Below are 12,366 nucleotides of genomic sequence, written 5' to 3' on the forward strand. Positions count from 1 at the left end.
TTGTCTGCATTTCCTGCCTCCATTAGCTAGTTCTTTCCACTGTTGAATGAAAGGATGTCAGAATCTTCCCTTCTAAGTGTCTTTTTCTCCCCCTTGGAAATGTCCAGATTCTTCTGGAGCTAGCTAGGCTCTATAAGTCTAAATCCTTGTTTCTCAGTGGAGACGTTATTGGCGTTTGGGATGGGATGCTTCTTTGTTGAGCAGGTACTATCCAGACGTTGAGCAGTCCTGGACCCTTGGGCATTAGATGCCAATATCACCCATTAGTCACTGTGATAGCCAAAAAGGCCACTAGACATTTCCAAATGCCTGTAGGAGGGCAATAGCATCCCTCTGGGTGAAAGCCACTAGGTAACCTGGTTCATCCTCCTACCTTCCGGTAGGACTTATTTGGTCTATGAACTCATACCTAGACACTGCCATTTTGCTCTTGCAGACCCTGTCCCAGTTGGAGATGTGGAGAGAGGCTCCAGGAGTTCCCTGCGAGGTCGCTATGGGGAGGTCATGCCTGTGTACCGGCGGGACAGCCACCGAGACGTGCAGGCTGGCAGCCACGACTACCCTGGTGAGGGCATCTACCTGCTCAAGTTTGACAACTCCTACTCCCTGCTACGCAACAAGACTCTCTACTTCCACATCTACTACACTAGCTGAAGGCCAGCTGGGACAGGAGGCAGGCGGGTGTTTGCTGGCTGGAGCAGGCTGCCAGCTGGGGCCTCTTGCTCTGGATATGCAAGAGCTACAAGTTGAGCGTGAGGCTCCTGACCCTCATGCCCTGCCTGGCATGCCTGGCTGTCACCCCCATGTAGCTTTTCCCCCTTCTTGGCTTCTGCAGGTGGTGGTCTAGTGCCCCTGTTCTGTGGTCCCTGACTTGTGCTCTTCTTGCTTCAGACTCCAGCAAAATCCCTCTGTGAAGGAACCCATAAGGCAAAAGCCTAAAAGGAAGTCGGGTGTTGTCTTTAAAAAATAAGTTTGTTTTGGTACAAGGTATATTATTCCAATGGCTGCTCTCTCTTCTCCCAGAGCCTTTATTGCAGACGTGTTTAGTGGCACCCACTCTCTTCACTTTTCAAAAGGGCTGGAAGAGGGAAAAGCACATTGTCCATGAAGGAACCCAGTCTCTTGGACAGAGAAAGCTCTGTCCAGCCTCTCACCACTGCCACATTCCCGCCTGCTGGTTCTTCGTGGTCTCTAGCACAGGCTGGGAGCCCTCGCTGCCTTTGGAGGGGTGTTACTAGTCCTGATGGTTCAACTCTGCCTCTGTCCCTCCTCTCTTCCCTTTCCTAAGTCTGTGTCTGCCATTATAGCAAGAACTTCCATGCAATCTAAAGTGATGATCAATGTAGTCTAAGATCTGGGGGAAAAAACTGCCTCCATCACTTCCTGCTTCAAGAGGTAGTGTCCCTTCCCAAGGGCACTGGTGGTTGAAGGGGAAAGGGTGGAAATTAGGTACTGGATTGATCTCAGAACTCACATCTTTGAAAGTCAAGTGTTACTAAATTGTTTTAAATCAGAGAAGGAGGGGTATAATCTGAGATGGAAGGTTAAAAAAAAAAACCAAAAACAACACTCCAGATTTACTACCACTCTTTTTTTTTTTTTTTGTCTTTAGAGTAGGAGTGTTACTTAGAAATTTTGCTTTGGAACCAATCAGATTTCCACAGTTTCTGGATGTAGGTTTCTTGCATTGAGGGCTTAAAGCTTTTGGTGTTCAGAGTCTCTTAGGAAAGGTGATAATGAAGCTTCGCCGTTGCTGCTGGTTGGATTTCTGCTTTACCAGGCCAAAGCTTGCATTTCCCTGGTGACGGCCTTTCCCACTCCATTAACCCTGAGGCCCAGAGTGCCACAGGGGCCTGCAGCCAGTGGTCACCAGAGCAGCAGGGTGGGGGGTCTCAGGCAGAGGGGGAGGTAGAGAAGGGACCATCGCAGTTGTCTATACCTCCTTGTTTCTTATTCCTTGTGTCAAGTCTGTTACTGCCTTAGAATTTTGAGGAATAATTAGATTTATTTATTACTTTATTTATTTTTTTGGCACATTTCATTTTGCCTTTTAAACAGTTTCCATCTGTTTCTCAGAAGGCTTCTGTCTGTTCTGAGCCATTGAGGCCACTTCTATGGAGTTAAAGATGATGATTTTAGGAGAAGTTGGGAAGTGATAATATTCCATCCCTGCAGGTCAGTCCTGTCATGCTCTGGGAGAGTCTGCCCCTTCTGAGTTGAATGATGCCAACCTACCCCAGCACTCCCCATAAGGAATTCTAGGTTGTGAGGGAATCTGCCCATTCGCCCAGGACTGAGTGCAGAGGAACTGACTAGCCAATCAGAGATATCCTGTGATTCCAGGATTTTAAAGTCCTTTGCCTACTCTGAGGAGTCACCTTCTTCATGACATTTCCTTTGGCTCATTCGTCCCTTGTGTGGGTGCCTCACACCAAGCCTCTCCTCCCTCTAGGAGCAGGAACTCAAAGAACAGGGCTCCTCACAATAGGTCTGCAGTAGCATCTACGTCACGAACAAAGGGCAATGCAGCCTCCACCTTCTGTTTCCTGGGAGCAAAACCTCAAATCGGATAGGATGTTGTGGATTGCCATAGCATCCCCCTTCTCTGAGCGGCATCATACCTCCATTATTTTATATTTAAGTGCATTTTATAGGGGATTACCCTGGCCAAAATTTATATACCTTGTAAGAAATTAGAAATTATTTTAGTGACTGTCTATTTGGGTGGTGAAAAGCAAACTTGCTGTGCGTCATCCCATCAGGTAGCCAAGTGACCAATCTTTCATCACTGAAGTTGAGTCATGCCTTAGCTGATTGAATATAATCTTTATAAAAGAATTTTCTACTGAGCTGTTCTCCAGTCAGCTAAAGCCTTGCTTAATTTCCCTGTTTATTTTTAACTTCTGACTTCCTCTTAAAATGGAGCTCAGGCCACAGCAAGCTTCGTGGGATAACACTTATTGTTTATTTTTGCCATGAGATTCTCTGTACTTATTTTCTTTGGAATCCTAGTTCTCTTGCATCATCGAAGCCTGAGGGACTTGTTCCCACGGCCTCTGTGTGCCTCTTATTGTCTGGTCACTTTTGAAGTCTTTGACACTGTTAGATTTCATTCTATACTGGTGTTTCACTAACAGTCATGGTTTCTTTGTTCCATTAGCACAAAATAGCTAAGATATTTTCACTATCTAATTCATTCGCTATTCTCATATTAAATTTCTGAAATTACAGAACTTTAGGGAGAAAATATTATTTACTGAAGCATAGGTAATAGTATACTGAGAATTTCATAGCCCAGCAAATCCTAAGAGGTAGTCATTTCCTTAGTCTCTCCATGTCCAAGTTTATAGAACCAAACAGTGAAATGAAAATCATTTGCTTTCACCCTCACCCCGTTCTCTAGAGCACAAATAAATATTAACAAACATTCGAAAGAAAGTGCTTCAGAGTAGGAGAGAGCCTAGAATTCTCTACTCAGAGTGGCTGAGCTCTTAAATTACTTCAGTTTGTTTAGTTTTGCTAGTTTGTTGAGAGATGGGGCTTTTAGAAAGGAAGACATGTTTAAAGGGTTAATTTTTTCCAACATTTTTTATGAAAAATTTTCAGCAAACAGAAAACTTAAGTATATAGTAAACACCCTTAGGTATAATTACCACATAGGTTTTAAAATGTAAATGTTAAACTGCTAATTTTGTGTGTGTGTGTGAGGAAGATCAGCCCTGAGCTAACATCCATGCCAATCCTCCTCTTTTTGCTGAGGAAGACTGGCCCTGGGCTAACATCCGTGCCCATCTTCCTCCACTTTATATGGGACGCCGCCACAGCGTGGCCTGTTAAGTGGTGCATCAGTGCGCGCCTGGGATCTGAACCCGGGCCGCCAGCAGCGGAACGTGAGCACTTAACCGCTACGCAACGGGGCCCGCCTCCTAAAGTGCTAATTTTTAAACACAGATGATCCCACCATTCTCTTCCTTTTGCCAGGTGTCTAAGAGTATGTTTCCTGCACAGACATCAGCTCTCCTATGTCTGAGAGCCCCTGGTTTTTTAGCGGATTTGTTTCATTCAACATGAGTTATCTGGGAGGTGGTCTTCATAAAAAGGTTTCTTGGTCTCCATCTTTCAAAACTCATGCTCAGGCCATAATTTCTGCTGTTTTCTTCTCTAACTAGCATGTCAGCGTGAGGGTAATTGTGAAGCTGCTCTGGAAGGACTTTATTCTAATCTCCGTTGCTTTATGACACATCCTCAGGACTCTGAAATTAAAACTCAATCTTCAGACAATATGTAGCTTTGTAATGGAAGTAGGTAGCGACTTGAAATTAGGCCACTCTTATTTTTTTCTTGATTGATTCATGCACTTTAAAAATACTTTTATCTATTATTTAGGAAAGAAAATCTCAGACTTTTAAAAAGTATATATTGTCCCTTTATATAATATGTATATGGAAGTTAAATCTGAAAACTCACTGTATTATATTAATCAGTGGGATTAAATATTATTGTAAAACTTATCATTTATAGAAAGTATCTGAGTTTGTATGTTTTTGATGAGCCCTACCCAGTCCCTCTTTGAAAGAATTAGGTGAAACCCAAACACTAAAGTCTGTATTTTTGTGTTTATTTTTTAAGACCACTTTTCTGCAAAAGATTGCGTTTTAACCCCAGAGTACGTGGTTCTAAGGTACACAGTTGCGTGACCTTAATATTTACATAAAAGACTATTGTTTTAGAGGAAGGGGCATGAATGAAACATGAGAACATGAGGCTTGAGAACTGCCTTTTTAAATCGATAGTAAGGAATGAAAACAGAATAAAATGAGGGGAAGAGAGAAAAGCTATCAAATGTATCTTGGAATTTTGCTCATATCCTGATTTCATTTAGTTATTTAGTTTGCATTTCATTAGTTGGAATTGTTCTTTAAGCCAGAGGCTTCACTGGTTCTCACTGAGCTTGTTGGAGAACTCCCAAAGTCACTTTGCTGTCTTTTCCAACAGGATCGACTTTAGGAATATTTTTGAGTAGGTCTCCTTTGCTAAGTGTAATCCTGACCTGAGGATTGATTTCATCTCAATATTCTCTGGAATCTACGAGTCTAGTGCCAAGAAAAAAGATGGTGAGATTAGAAAGAGGCTGGGAGGAGTTCCGGTTGTGTCACTATAGCCTCAGTTGGTTGTGACTATGGCCAAGAAAAGGATGAAATAGGTTATTTTTGACCAACATCACAGAAAAGCCTCAAGCCACAAGAGTATGTTTGTGAACAAGCTGTGCCCCCTGTAGGCTGACCTCCCTGTGAGGTGTAGGAATCACCATCTTCTTTAATCTGTGGGGGATGGTCATACACACGAAGGAAATGGAACAAACCGAAGGAAATGGAACAAACCAAACGACGCAGCTGGGTCTCCCTTTAAGAGCTTCCACTTAATTGTATTGGTGGTTACCAGAGGGGAAGGGGGAGGGAGGAGGGTGAAAGGGATAATTCGGTACATGTGTGTGGTGATGGGTTGTAATTAGTATTTGGGTGGTGAACATGATGTAATCTATGCAGAAATAGAAGTATAATGATGTACACCTGAAATTTTTACAATGTTATAAACCAATGTTACTGCAATAAACAAAAAATTAAAAAAAAAAGAGCTTCCATTTAGAATTTCTCCTGGGTCTAAAAGGTCCACATCAACCTCTTTAACTAGTCTCTTTCCACTTGGCCAAAAGTATAGAACTCCTGGAAACCTGAATCTGCTGGAAAAGGGAAGAGCACCATTCCTGTAGAATCTCAGTGTTTGAAAAGAGTTGGAAAGTGAGTTTCTGTCTGAAGAAGGGTAATTTCTTTTTGTTGTTGTTGTTGTGAGGGGTAACTTCTTAAGGGATTTATGTTCTTTAGAGAGCAAGTCATTGTGTGTTCAATTGTGCTCAGGGAGCCATAGTGCATGATTCTTTGGGGAGTAAGTAGGGAATGGATGTCTAAAACCAATCACAAGCTGGGTGCTTTCCATCAACCCAGTATATAGCGAGTATCCATAGGGCCAAAGTCCCAGTTTTCACACACATGGGATCCTGTCCACACAGCTGAGAGACAAAGAGAGGGACTAGGCTCCCTCCATTTCTCTCTGATGTCTTGATTAATTATGGTATCATTTAGCACTGGCAGCGTGGTATCCAGGGCCTCTGTTCACCTCATTAACCAGAATTAAATAATAGTGTGAATTGAGTAGATAAAGCAATCAACCTTGGTTGGAAGTAGGGCAGGGGAGGGATTATGATTTATAGTCTCATATTGGGATAGCTGGGTAACTTGTGTATGACTGTGCAACTGGAACTCTTGGTAACCTTACCAACTCAGTGAAGGGGATGTGACAGTGTATACTGATGAGGACAACAAATTAATTGAGTTGAGTAATAAATAGAGCAAGCCATCCATCTATGGGCACTATATTTTGTCACTGGCTGTAAGTGCAATTTCAGTGTGAGTTTGCAGTTCTTCTGCGTTCTCTGGAGAACTCTGAGAGCTGGTTCCTGGTAGCCTCTTTTCTGGAATGGGGGGAGGCACCCAGACAAGAACTGCTTTGGCTCAGTTGGGTTCCTGGTGATGGTCAGTGTCACCCTTTTGCTCTGTCTAACCCACCCAGCATCTGTGGACGCTCCTTTGACATCAACCCAGTCATTTAGATTATGAGGTTAGGGTGGGATTTGGGACTCAAAGGGTGAGAGAAACTTTGCTAAGTATTGTGTGGCCAGATTTCAGAAATCACTTCTCCCTCTGAAGTGTTGCATTGTCGCTGTCTGAGCCACGAAAGCCACACAAACCCCTCCTGTTTGAATCTCTTGTCTCTAAGCTAAGAAAACCCAATTGCCTAAAGCCTCGATAGTGGGGTTCATTTACAAATAGTCATTCTCTCAAAAACTAAGTCCAAAGGCAAGACGCTGGCTTTGAAATTATTTGTGGTCCTGGTCACTGGTTTGAACTCATGATCTGATTTCTAGTATACATACTTTGATTCCTTTCAGCCCCCAGGCATGTGGACCAGAGTTAATTTCATGGCTTTTCTTCACTCCTTATGAAGAAAATATCCCCCAGAAATCCAGAGAGACAGTCTTCTTTCTTCCCCAGTTTTCTGTCACTTTAAGCAGGTAGTTTTGGCTTATCTAGGGGTAAAATAACATATGTGAAATGACTTCCAGGGGACAAAGTGCATTTTCTAAAAGTTCTGATATAGGGTTATGAATAATTCTAAAGTTTTGGTTTGAAATATTCTAGTATATAGAATTACAGAAGAGCCCTTAACTCATAGTTTAAGGAGCTCTCTTCCTGAATTCTCTTCCTTACTCAGGTTTGAAATACCTCTGTCTAAAAATGTTCCTTGTTATTTGTTGTTATTGTTGATTTTTAGGTTCAGGCCAAGAATCATCTGGAAAATATTAATTCCTTCTCTTATGTCCTAAGCAGTACATTTTACTAAGAAATTTCATATTAAAAACTCTACTAACATCCTTTTCTGAGATTATTATCCAATAAATGAATTTGTTTTCATTTAATCAAGTTGAATTATTTCCATTTAGCCATGTTCAAGAGCAAGTAAAGTCTGGAGAAAGCAATTTTGTGACCCATGACTCTGGTGTATCCGTTTTCCCTTAATAATGGGAAGTGTTTTGAAATTCCCAGAAGAAAGCTGCTTTGTAATCAAAGTGATAGATTATAAGAAAGCCAAACTTTGGGTAAAGAGAATTGGAATAGAGGGAGGTACTTGAAGATTTCCTAAACTACTTTATGCTATTTAGCTTATATTTCTGAAAAGCCTGCTTTGGTGCTCTGCACTGAGATGTATCAGTTGCTTGAAAGATAATCATGTTTTCCTGGTAAATGTTTAAGCAATTGGCAACGACAAAGGCATTCTTTCCTGATTGTTCTATATCATGCACTGACGCAGACATTACAAAAAAGGGTCTGGAAGGGAAACAGCGTCACAGTCTTTTCTTTAAAATACAAAAGTATCCCAACCAATCATTTATTACAGTCAACTTGTTGTACATGTCTGCCATCATGAGAAATGCTGTCAACATCTCCTATGATTTCTAAGTTAAGAGCTCTGTACCAAATGTTATTTAATCCTTATGTCCTGCTGAGTGGTTTTGCCTTTAACATACCATGTTTTACCACCCCGTGGCACTGAATGTGTTGCTGTGATACACAGATGATCCTGAGCTATGGTTCTTTAAATAGTTCAGTTCTTGTGTTTTTATATCATGTAACAGTTTTGTGATGCTTTTGTGCATTCTTTGTCTTCTCTTCAGAGTTTTGAAATCTGTCATAAATAAACTTTTTCACTATGCACCTGAAACATTTGAGTTATATCTTAATGAACCTGATTTACATTAAAAAGTTTTTTATTCATCTCTCCTCTGCATCTTAGAAGGAAAGGTATTCTATAAACTTGTGTGAATTATTTTATAATCTAGTAAGATTATAAAAATTAAGAAAAATTAACAATTAAGAAAAGATTGAGCATAAGATTAATGATAGATCTTTCATGTGCATTTTAATTTATGGCAGAGTATTACGAACTAGGAGCTGGGTTTGGCCCAAGGACAGAAAAGTTGGGTTTAGAGTAATGGTTACTAAATAGAACATCATTGAGTTTTGTCAGTATTTGGTCCCCAATGATGTTCATTTTCCAATGAACTTAACTCTGTTCAAATTTGGAACCAGTACTTTGGACCCCATGGTAATCATTAACACAGTCTGGACAATATTAGTTCAGCCTATTTTCATTTACAAAAATGACACCATAAGAGATCTTTGACATCTCTTAAAATACTGCCCCTGCACATCCCTGGTATCTGTTACAGATGAGAAGGACTCACATCTGAGCAGGGAGGGGGTGCCATTTAAATGTTTTCTTTAGTGATATCTGTGGTTCTAAGATGAGCCTGGTAGATCTTCCTCTGCTTTCCTTGGCAACACATTTTAGAGGCTGACATATAAAAGGGAAGAGATCTGAAATAATTGTGAGTTAAATGAATATAATCTGCCTACCAAACTACCCCACAACCAACAGTAAAAAGCCCAGGCAGACTCCATGTAGCTGGGGGTCTTGAATGAGTTATATTTGGGTATGCTGAATGTAGTATGTCACTGCTAACACACAGCATATTGAAGGTGATTTTTTAACTTTTAAAAGCACTCATACTGTCCTGTCATTGACCCTGATGTAGTTCAGGATGATATAAGGCAGCTCACACATTGCAGCTCTTGATATTCAGCATGATGTTCTTCAATTGTGTAGTTCTGGCTTAAACTCTGGCTTAAAATCTTAGTTCAGGGTTTTCTCCCGAAGTGGAACAATGCCTGCTAGTGACCTTGGAACCAAGAGCTAAATAAGTTATGTTTAAAAGTTAGGAGAAGCCAATAAAACGAGTCTTTATCTTACGGATGTGTGTATCAACCTGCTTGTCTAATTAGTTTACTTTCCTTAATGGATATGTAAAATTGCTTTGGAACAAAATCCTAGTATATATTTTGCTTTGTTCTGAAGTATTTCCTGGCATCACCTGCTTCCTTCCTTCATCCTTCTAAAGTATTTGCCAGGACTTACTACTTCCACAGTTAGAAGACTCGCCACATCTAAATACCAGTTATCAGGCCATTCCAACATCCTTTCTTCATCCACTGTGGCCACTCCCACTGTGGGAAGACCACAGATCAGGTATCCCCGTGGCTTCTAGCTTACCAGGTTCAGGTGTCTGCTGATTGTTCTTCACAGATCTGACAACTGATGTGGAAATGAAGAAGGACTTTTTTTTTTTTTGGTGAGAAAGTGTAGCCCTGAGCTAACATCTGTTGCCAGTCCTCTTTTTGCTGAGGAAGATTGGCCCTGGGCTAACATCTGTGCCCATCTTCTTCTATTTATATGTGGGATGCCTGCTACAGCATGGCTTGATAAGTGGTGCACATGTCTGCGCCCGGGATCCGAACCTGTCAACCCCGGGCCACCAAAGCGGAACACGCGAACTTAACCACTACACCATTGGAGTGGCCCCTCTTTTTTTAAAAATTGGAATAATTTATTATTCTAACAAAAGTACAAAGTGTGGAAAATTAGTGTATTTGAATCATTTCAGAGAGTAGAGAAAGTTTCATACCAACAGATTTCAGTTTTTAGCATCTTTGAAAAGAAATATTCAGAGTTAAGGCAAGTGGTGTGCAGGCCTCTGCCTGCCTGTGGTGATGTCCTCTGACTCAGGGTGTGCAGTTCATAGAACAGTGCGGTCGCTGGGAGTTTTCTCTACATTGTGAGAGGGTCTTACAAAAAACACACTTAAAGAGAAGAGAAAGGCATTCACTGAATTCATGGCTGGTGGTTAGAAGATGGAAGAGAGAAGTTGAGACAAAAGGAGAAAGATCACGGCTGGACGAGGAGGTCAAATAGAGTCCGAAGGTACTGACAATGCAGTACGTGGTCCTGTTCTCCCATCATATGGTGCAGCTGCCATCAGGAGAGCTGTCCCAGAAGCAAGAACTTGCCGTGTGTAATCTTGCTCCATTCTTCTGCCTAATTACACAGGTCACAATTGTATTTAAACCGTTTTCCCAGCTTGGTGAGTTCGCTTCCAGTCTGTTCGACCACGTTTGTGGTCCACTGATTCACTTTGCTGTGCCGATAGGGATTGCCACCACCTGTGGTTTCTATGGCCTCGTTTACAATGTTCCTCACTTCATCAACAACAAAAGCAGTCTCCTCGGCAGCCTGGTAGTCTTCCATCTTTCCTCCTGCGTGTCGCCGCCGCCTCCCTGGGACTTGACTTTTACTACCCACTCGGCCTTTGGAGAGAAGCTCCTACTACAAAATATCCCCTAAGTAGGTGATGATCTTGGATTGAGAGAGATATCTGACCCCTGAAAATAAGACTTGATTTGCGGACTTGAGGGAGTTGCAGAGGAGGTAGTTTTCAAAATCCTTTATAGAAGCTTAATTATTGCTAAGCCTTGGAGCCATTTGGCCTGACCTCTAGAGGAAAGTCTATGCACTCGGAGAAATATATGCTCCTTCATGATCTTCTAGGGCCCCTGAAAGAGAAGAGAGACATTCAGGGAGGGGAGCGGGGGTAGCCAGCCACGGTTGTACAGGAAAGATAACTTTCAATTTAACAGGCACTTATGGAGCAAGGCTAGTCACCTTGCTTGGTACTGGGTTAACAGAGGCGAGTCAGGAGTGCAGCCCTAGAGGAGCTTGAGGGAACTCTGCTCTCATGAAAGAGAAATGCATCCTCTTACTCCCTAGAGCACAGCTAAGTTCCTCTGGGAATAGAGAAGAGGGTGCTCCTCTCTCCCTTGTAGCCAGTCCCAGGGCCCCGGAGGATGGTTCCCTCTGGGGAGGGGCTGAGGCCAACAAAGTCTCAGGTCTCCACAGTCCTGAACAGCAGGGCAGCTAACCATGTTGATTAGGACTCCATGGAGGTCCCGGGGCTGGGAACACACCATAGCCTCACTCTGACTCAGAACTGCAGGCCCACAAGCCAGAGAGACTGCTGTCTCGCATGAGCTGTGGTCATTCAGTGAGGCCACAACCTCTACTCATCCCACTGCCCCCTCCCGCTGCACACTCCTTTTCCATCCCTCAGTTGATCATGAGTGGTGGCTCCCCTGGGCCTGCCTTCTCTCTGTAGCCCTCCCATTTCCTTCTCCCCAGCTCCCCTCACTTTCTCACAGCCTCGGTCTCCGAAGCTCACAGGAGACACCAGGAGAGTTGTTGTAGGTCCTTGAGAGCTGGGACCTGGGTTGGTTCTGGGTTGGTTCTCTCCTTGGTTCTGAGAGCAGAAGGTGCCAAGGATTGTTCCCAGCTCTGGCTTTCAGACCAGCTTGTGTTGCTACGGACTGTGGAGAGCTCCCATGGCTTAGGTTCTAGCTTTAAAATACAAAAATCTCCTTTACAAAAACATCATGAGACCAGGAGATGGACTATTGTCCTCCTAAAGCCAGTGCAGCTGAGAACCACAAAGCTTTAGTCAGTTACCTCCTCTGGGTGCTGCATGTAGTCGATGTGGGGCAAGTGCAGGAACCCAGCACTTTCCAGGTGAGTTACCCCAAAGGAGCCTGGAGTGTTTCTTTGGCTTAGATAGATTTCCGTTTTTGTGCAGAAAGACAAGTTTGTCTGGATTTGGGGGTTGGGGATTTGGGGAAAACCAGATGAAAAAGGAAGACCTCAGAAATGTCACCACCTCCAAGGATCTCTGCTGAGCCCAGAGGAAAAGCCACAGCATTTGTTCTCTACCCTTCCCACCCAACCAGGGCTGATTTGCACGTTTCATTTGACACATACCAGAAAACTCCTGTTTAACTAGAGGAGCTGAACTATGGGAAAAATATGTAA

At 42.7% G+C, this 12,366-nt stretch overlaps 1 protein-coding gene and 1 pseudogene across 1 annotated transcript in view; one reads left to right on the forward strand and one right to left on the reverse strand.

Moving 5' to 3' along the window:
- Positions 1 to 8,337, forward strand: part of TMED8 (transmembrane p24 trafficking protein family member 8) — a 39,317-nt gene extending 30,980 nt beyond the window's left edge. Inside the window, exon 6 of the mRNA XM_087448135.1 lies at positions 437 to 8,337. Within this exon, the coding sequence (XP_087304261.1) occupies positions 437 to 654 (218 nt within the window). The 3' untranslated portion in view covers positions 655 to 8,337. The remainder of the gene's footprint in view (positions 1 to 436) is intronic.
- A 1,670-nt stretch (positions 8,338 to 10,007) lies between these two features.
- LOC147913910 (dynein light chain Tctex-type 1 pseudogene) lies at positions 10,008 to 11,599 on the reverse strand (annotated as a pseudogene).
- Positions 11,600 to 12,366: the final 767 nt, after the last annotated feature.

This window comes from Ceratotherium simum, chromosome 24 (genome assembly GCF_057802395.1).
Source record: "Ceratotherium simum simum isolate JZ-2026a chromosome 24, ASM5780239v1, whole genome shotgun sequence".
In the NCBI taxonomy this organism is placed as follows: Eukaryota; Metazoa; Chordata; class Mammalia; order Perissodactyla; family Rhinocerotidae; genus Ceratotherium; species Ceratotherium simum.